At 35.3% G+C, this 12,504-nt stretch overlaps 1 protein-coding gene across 1 annotated transcript in view; it reads right to left on the bottom strand.

Moving 5' to 3' along the window:
- LOC106050326 (uncharacterized) overlaps positions 1-12,504 on the bottom strand; it is a 32,905-nt gene that overhangs the window by 7,372 nt on the left and 13,029 nt on the right. Inside the window, exons 6-13 of the mRNA XM_056018812.1 lie at positions 11,738-11,922; positions 10,158-10,326; positions 8,874-8,965; positions 5,876-6,086; positions 5,391-5,545; positions 3,353-3,710; positions 1,760-1,921; positions 1,269-1,409 (exon numbers count right to left, since the gene is read on the bottom strand). Coding sequence (XP_055874787.1) covers positions 1,269-1,409; positions 1,760-1,921; positions 3,353-3,710; positions 5,391-5,545; positions 5,876-6,086; positions 8,874-8,965; positions 10,158-10,326; positions 11,738-11,922 — 1,473 coding nt within the window. The remainder of the gene's footprint in view (positions 1-1,268; positions 1,410-1,759; positions 1,922-3,352; positions 3,711-5,390; positions 5,546-5,875; positions 6,087-8,873; positions 8,966-10,157; positions 10,327-11,737; positions 11,923-12,504) is intronic.

Below are 12,504 nucleotides of genomic sequence, written 5' to 3'. Positions count from 1 at the left end.
GTAACACATTGTAGGAATACAGAGGTATCTCTCTTCTCCTTCTACGTTTTAGATGCTCGAGTTTATAGGTCAGTGCGCACAGCATCCTTCATTTCAAAATCTCAGCCAGAGGTGTTGACATTTAGTTCAGTGAAATTGTAAGGGGGGGGGGACGATGGGACTAATCTTAATTGTTGTGTATATAAAGAAACGCGATGGATGAGTGGTGAAGTCCGTGGCTAGTAAACCGAGGGTCTCGGAATCGAGTCCTGGAAAAGACTTTGATTTTTAATTTCGGGATCTTTAGGTCGCTTCTGAATCCACCCAAATCTAATAAATACATGACATTGTTTTTTTTTTTTTTTTTTTTTTTTTTGGGGGGGGGGGGGAATTAAAGATGGCTGGCCTTTGTGGTGGCCAAGAGACACCCTCGTTAACCGTGGACCACAGAAATAGATTTATTTTAGAGACTGGATCCTGTGACTGCACTATATAAAAATGAGGCTTCGGTACAATGGAGCCTGAAGGGGGAAAAATAAGAAAAAGAAAAAAGGAAGCTTTGGGAAAGATAGTAAAATATAAATTATATTCAATGTGAAGGACTCATAATGAAAGAGCACAATGGACCTCATTCACCAATCGTAAACAAACACCATTTTGCCAAGTGATTCTCAATCTCTTCTATACAAATTACGCAATACACAATTGCTATCACGTGACAGTTTTTTTTTTCCGTTGTTTTATCACTATTATCACGTGACTAAATATTGTATGTTTACGATTGCTGAATGAGGTCCATTGCAAACTAAAAAAATAAATATTTTGTCATCAAAGGCGAGAGTTAAGAAATGTGGCTCTTTAACCCTTAAAACGCGTGTGGTAGTTTAGACACTTAACATCAGAATTGTGATTGCATTTTGTATGAACTCACTGTAAAACAGCTCAGCACTTTAAGGGTTAAGTGCTGAAATGGTGCAGAAAAATTGTTACATGTTTTATTAAAATACTTCTGAAATCTGTATCAGCGGGCACACCAAAAAAGGTTACTATTTAAGAATTTGAATTCATGAATAAAAACCCACTATGTATGGAATCTTTGCTGTCCCAATGGTCCAACAGACTATAAGGGATAGGCGAAAGTGAAGGAGATAAAAACCAAACATGTCTTGTGTTTGTCTGTGTTGAAGCTTGATGAGACACAAATTGCAGGATCAAGAAACTCTAAAAGAAATGTTGAAATACTTAGTGAGTTGGGCATGCGTCCTAAATGTGTGGCCAGCGAGACTTACTGTCGGCGTTGACAATTAGTTGAGTGTGGGTGTAGTTGGTCAACTGCCCGACAGCTACAACACAAAGATAGACAGGTCCATAAGGAATTTGGAATTTCACTGGACTGACCAGGTCATTTTCAATGCTAGCCAGTCTTTCGCCTAAATATAGAAAGATATTTTTAAAAAGCTAATATTTTATACATACATTATTCTATCTATCTATCTATCTATCTATCTATCTATCTATCTATCTATCTATCTATCTATCTATCTATCATCTATCTATCTATCATCTATCTATCAATATATCTATCATCTTTCTATCATCTATCTATTTATCTATTTATCTATTTATCTATTTATCTATTTATCTATTTATCTTTTTATCTATCTATTTATATGTCTGTCTGTCTGTCTGTCTATATATTTATTTATCTATCTATTCAAAGAAAAAAAAAACATTTTAAATTACAAGACATAAAAATAGCACTGCGATAAAAACAACACACTTTTCATATGACATGTGTCATTATCAGAAGCGTAGATGTCAAAACGTAGAATCAAAAATTGTTTCAGTGGGGATGCCGGATCAGTGTCACAGGTCTGTTGAAAGGTTAGCACTGTGGTCATGTCGTTGTTGGTACTTTGACTAACTACTATGTTCACTCTTTCTGGAATGATAAAAAACAAATCTGTCTACTTTTTATCTCAACTGGCCAAAGAGGAGTTTCACGATAATATTTACATTATGAGTAGAGTAGAACTTTTCAAGGCGTTAGTTCCCCTCCCCCCCCCCCCAAACCACCCATTTTTCTAAATAGCTAACACTGTGTTTCTGGCCTGATAACGCCTTTATACGAGTCGCTAAAAACAAAAATATTAACTTTCGAGTTACATAAGAATGCGGATTACGAAAGAAATGTGTAAAGTTTTTAATAAATTAATTGAAACCAATTATTTACATAATTTGTACATTCGTGGAAACTAAGACTTTCTTGTTTGGTGGGCTCAAATATCTAGACACAGATCTCGAAAACCGCTTTAACAATTTTGCTAGAAATTCGAAAGTTGGTGTATTTCGTTGGGAAAAGAATTGGTAGCTTGTTGGCCAAACTGGAAAAACCTTTGTTTGACCGTTATAGTTTTTCAAAGTATAAAAAATATGAAAATTTAAATTTGGTTAGAGAACCGGAAAATATAAAGCTTTAACGGACAATATTGTCTTCGGGTATTTGCGCATTCATTCTAGATACTTTAACCCGATTTGAACATAGTAACAGTTACATTAGTTAATTGATATGTTTACGATAAATGTAAAATGTCAAGGAAGATAAATATAACTTTTATGTTACCAATAAATTTTAATAAAATGAGCTACAGGCTTTGAAGCTTAGAAAAAAATAGATTTTCATGCCGAAAAAGGCAACCAAAAAAAAAACCCACAACAACACAACATATAATTATAAAAAAACCAACATATTTTTCAAACTCCGAATGTAACATGATACACACAAAACAAAAGGCTAGCTATGTACACTTTTCCCCCATAGTTGAATATCTAGACGCCGCCGTCATGGACACGCCAGTGTACGACTTCATTCTAGGCTCCAAATATGTTCCTCTTGGAGTAGTCAACAAACCCTACTTCTCTCTGCCCGTCGGTAGATCGACGGAGCAGAAACGTGGTCGCAACCAGCAGGTTGTAAGCCCTGGTCGCCACACTAACACGCCTAGTCCCGACTCATCAGCGAAGCTCAAACCACTCCGCCCTGGCATTGCTAGTTAACCATCGCCATACAAACAGATGGCCTTTTTATCATCTGCCCTACAGATCGCATGGTCTGAGAAGGGGTCCCTTTACTTACTTAAAAGTAAAAAAAAAACAACTACCCATTAGATCTGGATGGACTCAGAGGCTCCCTAAAAATCCCGAAATTAAAAATCTCAGTCTTTACAAGGATTCGAACCCGGGATCCTTCAACCACCATTCCTCCTCTTTACTTTACTTGCTTTACATTAAAATTTGAAATTGTCAGCCACATAAGCTCAGTTTGTAGCACACAGACAAGTATGCGATACAAAACAGTTAGGTCTCTACTCACCAGAAGTACTGTCATAGTAGCACACGTCAGACGTCATGCCACTCCATGCACCTCTCACTTTGTGGGAGACAAAAAAAGCTCTAGGGTCAACATGATGAGAATCATCCTTCTCTTTCAGGGAGCAAGGCTCTACGTCCTCACCATCGTCTGAGTTGTCCAGCACATACTCTGTCTGCACGACGTCAGCTTCAACCGGTGTGATGCTCTTAACGCCGTCATCTGCCTCGAAGTCTTCATAAACCAAAGCCTTCTTGCTCCTTTGCACATTTGTTGTGCATCGGGTCAGAAAAGAAATCGTCAAATTCAGAAGGTGATGATCACTTGATGGTATTTCGATTTGTTTGGAATGGAGAGCGCCCTGAAAGAATAGCAAAGGAAATAGTATGGTGATAAATAATGGTTGTAGATATGCATGCTTATCTTTACCGGCATGAGGATCAGGCTTACGTGTCCCCGGATACGCTACTCTGCTTCAGCATGGAACTCGGGTGGAAAAGGTCGCTAGAGGCGATTAGGCTAAATGAGTAGCAACAGAAGACTCCTGTGGAAGTGTCTAAGAGAATGCGATAGATGTTCACAGTACGGAGTTGTAAGAGAGCTTCCACGACCTTGTCGATGATCCAGTCGCCGGTCATCAATGAACCGTTACACCAAGGGCGAGTCCTGCACGGTTAGCTTGGTAAACTAAATGAATATGTCGGGGATTCCTGGCATGCTCGGCCTGCGACCACGTAGTCCATACGCCCCAAAGTGTTTAGCGCATTTAAAATAACAGTGTTTAGACATTGACTCGGATCTCTTCAAGACAGAGCGGTTTGTTCAATGGACCTCATTCACCAATGGTAAACAAACAACATTTAGTCACGTGATCTTATTGATAAAACAACGAAATAAACTGTCACGTGACAACCATCATGAATTAAACATGAGATCGTAAATTATATAGAAGAGATAGAGCACCACGTGGCTTAATGTTGTTTGTTTACGATTGGTGAATGAGGTCCATTAGGCTTGCAAGTCAAGAGTTCAAAGAGCTTTATGCTCAGCTATTTGGACAGTAAAACGACATGCATGTAACGATCAGCACCATCAAATAGCACCTAACCCGTTTGGCCTCATTTCGCTCTGTGGGCAGAAGCGACTATAGGCCGGAAAGAACAACGAGTAGGATAAGGTCCGCGGGTCGCAGATTTGAAATCACAGTTTTAGATAAATGACTACTAAAAAGTTTCTAACGGTGGCGCTGCAGTAAGTACCAAAACAGGGCGCCCACGCAAGGTTTGTAGCTTGAGGCGTAGGCCTACATATTGTGCGAGGGCTTTCTGTAGTTGAAATTTTAATACTAGATTCTAATTAATGTAAATAATTTCACAAGCTCAGGTGTTACTGCGGAAGTTATCTAAAATAAAGAATTTCTCGCTATAATGATTCCATCTAGTTCTAATATTATGACTGAATAATAAAAGCGTAAAGTTGTTGTGCTGTCTATATGACATCCTCATCGAAATGTTAACCAAAAAAAAAAAAAAAAAAAGAGCCTAATGACGACTAGATATTAAATAGGAAACCTTACATTTCAAAACCAACTTGATCTAGTGTTAAAGAGATATGTGTGATATATGTAAACAAATTTGTTGACAAACTCACTTCACAATTAAACTATACTTAAATGTTGTGAAACTTACTTCAGACAATACACTACATTTCAAGTCACTTACTGTACAGACTTACTGTACTATATCAAATGTCAAGACATTTACTGTACAGACAATATATCAAATGTCAAGACACTTACTGTACAAACAGTACATCAAATGTCAAGACACTTACTGTACAAACAGTACATCAAATGTCAAGACACTTACTGTACAAACAGTACATCAAATGTCAAGACACTTACTGTACAAACAGTACATCAAATGTCAAGACACTTACTGTACAAACAATATGCTAGGTGTCACAACAATTACTGTAAGACAATGTAGTAGATGTCAAAGGCAATGTACAGGCAATAAACTAGATGTCTTTAGACACTTACTGTACAGATGTCTTGAGACTTACACAAGTCACTTTTCTGACTGTGACACCAATGAACTGCCAAAGATTCGATCTCTTCAACATTCGCCACGTGAACATAGACATTGGCAGTTGTGTCATAGACATAGTTGACACGAAGTTTGACATTTTTCACTTCTGAAACGTTCGAAAAGAAATATGTTAAAAATTAACAAATTGCTTCTAAATTTTGATAGCCAATAGAGCTAGACCCTCAATACACTTTTCTGTTAATGAAGGTTTATGAACTGCAAGTATTGAAAGCCACTTTGTACAAACATACACAAGAATGTAGAAAACACGATTTATATATAAACCGATTTCTCCTAATTTATATGTTTTGATATGAAACATATATTTAATTAGATATTTTCAATAATAGCTGAACAATTATAAATATTTATCTTCTTCTCATTTATCTGGTGTACAAAATATAGGAAGCGTTAATACCATTAAGACACCACTGACCTGTGTAAGATGGAATCAAAATTTCTGCATGCTGCTCAGAGGATCGAAAGTCATTCACTGCCCAAAGTTTCACAAGGTGAGAATGGCTGGATATTTTTTCTTGTAGAAAATGTTGAGTGGTCATCTTATGAACGGACTCATTTGTATTCAATGCTATTAGTTCAGCTTTATAATGTAAGTTAGTTCCCCCGTGTAAATGTTTAGGTAAGGGCTGAAACGAGAGAAATAGCCAATACAATGATTATGTCATTTAAAAAAAAAAATAAATGTTATGAAATAAAGCGGTGATTAATTATACACTTTAGGGTAATATAAGAAAATGTTTTTTGTCCAAACTAATGGAAATTCAGTATGGCTTCAATTGCCCTCCTCAGAATATCTAGTATAATATAAAAGTATAGAAATAGATCCTAACACACAACCGCCGCTTGATGAATAAGGCTCCTATGTAATTCTCGAAGACGACAAATAATTTTGTAACACACTAGTTGCATAACTAGGAATTTGACATCATTTGGGGGCTCGGGATGCTTAACCTCTTGGAGGGAGGGCCTGTATTTAGCGTCATATTTAATGTAAATAAACATTCATTTGAAAGGGGGGGGCCTCAAGTGGGGGCCAGGTAATTTTCAAATTCTTCCCTCCCTCCACCCATCTTAGTTACGCCTCTGTAACATATTGACTGTATAATCTCACATAGGTAGCAGTGGCCTAAGGCCGACCCTGTAAAATAGTGGCGTATGCTACGCCGTGGGTTGACTAGCTTTATATATTACAGACGTTACTTTAAAAAAAAAAAGGAGATGATTACGCCCTACGCTTCTGCATCTAGTCATGTATTGGTCTAATACACTTCACATTGCCACATCACCTGTTAGTAAGCTGCTGTAATCAAGGCCTTGTCTAAATAATGTTATCTCTCTTGTTTTTATTTTATATGTTTCTCCCCCTCCTCACAAAGATATCAAACCAAACTGTTTGAAAATGTCTTCCTCAAGAGTCCGCAATTGTCTGTCTTGGTAAAGAAATAGGTCAGCTAGGTTGATAGGAATACACTGGCTCGGTTATGAAATAAAAGTGTGCTATGTTAGTTAGAGAGATTTGTTTATTTTGATGTAATGATAACATTTTTTTTTACAGAACATCTAACAGCATCTGACAGTTGTTAAATTTACAGTTTACAAACGTCTCGGTTTTACAAAATATTGAGTTAAATGTTGGGTTTAAATAGGAGCTAATAAGAACTTAAAACAAGAAACTACAGCAAATCATAGAACATCAAGTTGCCTTTAACGTTAACTCCTTCTCTCTTAATCGACGATGCCAACGTTGATTTGACTTTTATTAATCCAAATTGGATTCAAAACTTTAATTTGTGTTGTGTAAGGAGAGGATGCATTCTCCTAAAATTCAATACCAAACATAACATTTTCCGATAACAAACAAAATAGGAATTGAAGTTTAATCATAACAGGGGAGTGAAGTACAAGTGTGCAAAATAAATTATATTATCGGAACGAGAAAACTAATTACGGAGAGAAAGAGTTAATACGTCTATGAGAGCTTTTTATAATAGACCTGTAGCTGAAGAGAGAACATCAAGTCGCCATTAGGTCTTTGAAAGCTTGAAAATAGATTCTGCTTTTTGGAAGACGAGCAAAATATAGGGCATCATAACGCCTTGGTGTAAGCAAAGTCGTGAAAATCGCCTTAGAAACGAAAATATCCAGGTCAAACAAAAAGTGACATAACAAAGTTATCTATCTGTCATTCACTTACAATCCAAAGGCAATTGTATGCCTTTTATGCAGACGAACCGGTAATTCTTATCAGGCACATGCAGACCCACAGTGAATCAGACTGAGATAGCAGATGGGTGACATATGGTAGTGTTTGACCTTGTTGGAAGAACTCTATTAATAGCGACGTTAAGTTTGTTTCTCTTCAGTTGGAATGTAACGCCTTCATATATGTATTTAGTTAATATTGAAACGTCTTCGATTTTAAAGATTAAGTATGAAGGTAGTGTTTCACATGGCTACGCAAACCAAGTTGCGACCTGCATATTTTCCCACATATGATGCAGACAAGGAGCAGGAAATAACATGATGACATGTGGACAGCACATCCTCAAACCATGCCCACGTCCACAGCAAAATAATAAGGATGTTATGATGAAGATAAGAATAACAATGTGTAAGACAAAGATAACTACGCTGACTGTGAAGACGATGATGATTATGATGTTGTTGTTGATGACGACGATGATGTTGATGATGATGTTGTTGATGAGGATGATGTTGATGATGATGTTGTTGATGACGACGATAATGTCGATGATGATGATGATGTTGTTGATGATGTTGTTGATGAGGATGATGTTGTTGATGACGATGATGTTGATGATGATGATGTTGATTTGGATGATGATGTTGATGACGACGATGATGTTGATAACGACGATGATGTTGATAACGACGATGATGTTGATGATGATGATGTTGATGACGATGGTGTTGTTGCTGACAATGATGTTGATGATGATGTTGATGACAAGGATGTTGATGATGTTGTTGATGACGATGCTGATGATGATGTTGTTAATGACGATGATGATGTTGATGACGATGATGATGTTGATGATGATGTTGAGGACAAGGATGTTGTTGATGTTGTTGATGACGATGCCGATGATGATGTTGTTAATGACAATGATAATGTTGATGATGATGATGTTGATGTTGATGATGATGTTGATGATGATATTGTTGATAAGGATGATGTTGTTGCTGACAATGATGTTGATGATGTTGTTGATGATGATGTTGATGATGATATTGTTACTGATAATGACAATGATGATGATGATGTTGATGTTGATGATATTGTTGTTGATGACGATATTGTTGATGATGATGAGGAGGAGGAGGAAGGGGCGTAGGATGTTATGATGCTGATAATAGAGATGATGCTGAGTACTAAAACTATAGCGACTCACTTGCCATATAATTAGTAGACAAGTCTCATTGTGTGATGGTATTGGAACTCTGATGAAGCTATACGGCTTTAATAATGGTGGCCTGGCAGGAGCTATAAACAAATAGTAAATCATGCAGAAATTAAAGTAGACGAAAGTCAAATATGTTACTATTTTTTTTATGCATATTGTAACTTTGAGAAGAAACTTAATTATAACAATTACTTTCATTTCGTATGAAAAAAATAACATTTTACTTTTTTAAAACAATAGCAAAGCAATTAAGTAAATATAAACTATTTATTATTTCTTTCTAGAGACAGCAGTGCCATAAACAATATAAAAAAAAAAAAAAACAGACTGTGTATACGACGTTGTACAGACACAAAGAATGAGCTAATGTACACAAAAGAACCATGCAGAGGTGTACAGAGATGGCTACTTCGATCATGTGCAAGAGAGAGTGTGTCCACGATCATTCACGTGTACACACATCGGAGTACACAAGAGAAGAGAACATCAATACAAAGGAAAAAGTGCGAAAAAAACAATACAGATAAAAGATTATATAATATAAAAGATTATAGAAAAGATTATAGAAAAGATTAAAGAAAAGATCATATTAAAGAGTATATAAAAGATTATATAAAAGATTATATAAAAGATTATATAAAGGATTATATAAAAGATTATAGAAAAGAGTATATAAAAGATTATATAAAAGATTATATAAGAGATTATTTAAAAGATTATATAAAAGATCATATAAAAGATTATATAAAAGATTATATAAAAGATTATATAAAAGATTATATAAAAGATTATATAAAAGATTATTTAAAAGATTATATAAAAGATCATATAAAGGATTATATAAAAGATTATAGAAAAGATTATATAAAAGATTATATAAAAGATTATATAAGAGATTATTTAAAAGATTATATAAAAGATCATATAAAAGATTATATAAAAGATTATATAAAAGATTATATAAAAGATCATATAAAAGATTATATAAAAGATTATATAAAAGATTATAGAAAAAATTATAGAAAAGATTATATAAAAGATTATAGAAAAGATTATATAAAAGATTATAGAAAAGATTATAGAAAAGATTATAGAAAAGATTATAGAAAAGATTATAGAAAAGAGTATAGAAAAGATTGTAGAAAAGATTATAGAAAGATTATAGAAAAGATTATAGAAAAGATTATAGAAAAGAGACAGAATATATTAAAAAAAATAGTGAAAAACGACACATACATAAACATCTACAAGACAAACAAAAATTATTCATACCAGATATTTCTGTTGTAAACTTCCTATGGATGATGTCACTCTCGCCTCCTGCCCCCGTGTTAGTCACTGATACCAAATAGTTTGTGTGAGGTGATAGGTCATGGAATGTAACAGCGATTTTTTGATTGGGTCTTTCTGAAAGCTGAAATACAGCCTTCTGGAACTTCGTCTGGGAATGTTAAAGTATTTTTTTTAAACTTAAAAAAAAAATTTGCTGTAGATTTGTAAAGTTAAATATAGTAGAATTTGTATCTTTAACTTTAACGTGACTTTCCACAACGAGGTTATTAAATTAGAGAGGAGGCTCCTACCCATTGAGCAGACATGGTGTATCATCTGCCTGGTCGTGCTGTTTGCACGCTGGACTGTCGTTCGGATTTATCGATGGTCGAGGGTTCAAATCCTGCCCGCTCCCATCCCCCGTCGTCCTGCGGGAGGTTTGGACTAGGAAGTAAACTATCTTCAACTCTGAAGGAACATCCGAAACATGTAAACCAAACAAGCAAACATCTACAAAGTCCGCAATAAAAATATGAAAATTCAAAACCAGACCACAATGGATACTGCGCTTTATGATGTCCAGCTGACTACAATCAGATAACGTAAACTTAAACTGTATTGCAATATCACAGATCCTGAAAGCTAGCAATGACCTTCTAACATGTCAATAGGGAAGGAAACCTCAAAGAGTGAAATTTATTTTGTTATTTAAATCATTCCAATGATATAGGTCTACGCCTTTAAAGCTAGACTAAGAAGACGATCACTTTACAGTAATTTATTAAGCTATTGTTATGAACATAATGATAACAGAGTCGAATACCATGTCCGCTTAGTATGGCTTTAACACACTGAATGACTACACAACACACATTTCGTGAACACATTCTCATGGAAGAGTTACAAGCACATGTAAACATACGAACGACAACCGATACAGCATATGATTTTCATAACAGCTATTGAATTAACAATTCCTTTTATTCGGAAATTTTCAAACCCGATAGTCCTTTCAAGAACTCGATAGTCCTTTCAAAATCGATGTTGCCCCTAGATCTTAACTCTTCCTCTCCTAACTGACGATACCAACGTTAATTTGATCCCTTTAAATTAAATTAAATTAATTTTTGGTTTAGAAACTTTAATTTGTGTTATAATAAAAGAGCATGCATTCCTCTATAATTATATACCTAATATAACATTTTCTGATTACATACAAAAAAATTATTGAAGTTTAATCTTAACAGGTTAGTGTAACACAAATAAGCAAAATTAATAATCCATAGGAACGTGGAAAATAATTACGCAGAGAAAGAGTTAATCTAGTACTCAAGTCTAATTCACTTTTATTTATTTTTTACTTTGAAAAATTCTAACTGTCAAACCAGAGTTTTTTCCATGTTGCCAACGAGCTAGTATTTTTTTTTCTCCGAGATATTCATCAAATGCCAAATTTCTTGGAAAAATCATTAGAGCCGTTTTTGAGATCCGTTTCCACAAATATGTTGGTGTACAAATGTTTCACGAGCGTAGGAGTTCAATACAGGTATTGTAAAAAAGATACAACCACGTGACTCTACCATAAATGATATTCTTTTATCCAGACTGTCTGAAGTGTGCAGATGTATTCGATGAAAAAGAGGTCTGTTAGAAAAACTCATAAATTTCACATTTCGTTTTGTTTCTTCTGTTAGTTCAAAATGGACGACCACTGACGAATGGTTAAGAGGCGTTACACTCAAGTTGATTACCGGCCCTGGACAAACTGAAATAGACCAAAACATTTTTACACATTTGTAAACAAAGAAATAATATTTAGAATTTTAAGACTCTTTTTCTAAAAGTCATAAAGATATTTAAGATAATCTTTAAAAGAGAAATGCACAAGCATTTCTGAATGTTAGAAAAGTATATTTTTTTATCTTTAGTAATGACGATCAGGGGTTCTCAGCCTGTTGGTCGCGACCCCTTGGGGGACGATTGACGATTTGCCTGGGGTCGCCTAAGACCATCGAAAATATGGATTGTAATTGTCTATTGCTGTATGTGTGTGGGTGGGGGGTCGAGGCAGAGTTGGGGATTGTAAAAAGGGGTCGCCGAGCATAAAAGGTTGAGAACCGCTGATGTCGATGAACGTAATACATAACTACCCAATACCCAGATACTTGTTAAATTATCATAAATAAATATAAATATGGCTCCTTCTGTCTGGCAATAGATACGCCCAGATAAGTCACTGGTTTTGCTTTCGTCTTGAGACGGGGCGCTTTAGCCGCTTGGCAGCTGCACCAGAGTTTCCTCTCCGGGGCGCATTCCTGGGCCTTAGATAAAGGGGTCATGGGTAGCC

Source organism: Biomphalaria glabrata, chromosome 2, assembly GCF_947242115.1.
Source record: "Biomphalaria glabrata chromosome 2, xgBioGlab47.1, whole genome shotgun sequence".
NCBI lineage: Eukaryota > Metazoa > Mollusca > Gastropoda > Planorbidae > Biomphalaria > Biomphalaria glabrata.
Note: the sequence above shows the minus strand (reverse complement) of the source record. Positions and strands in the feature narration are given on the sequence as shown.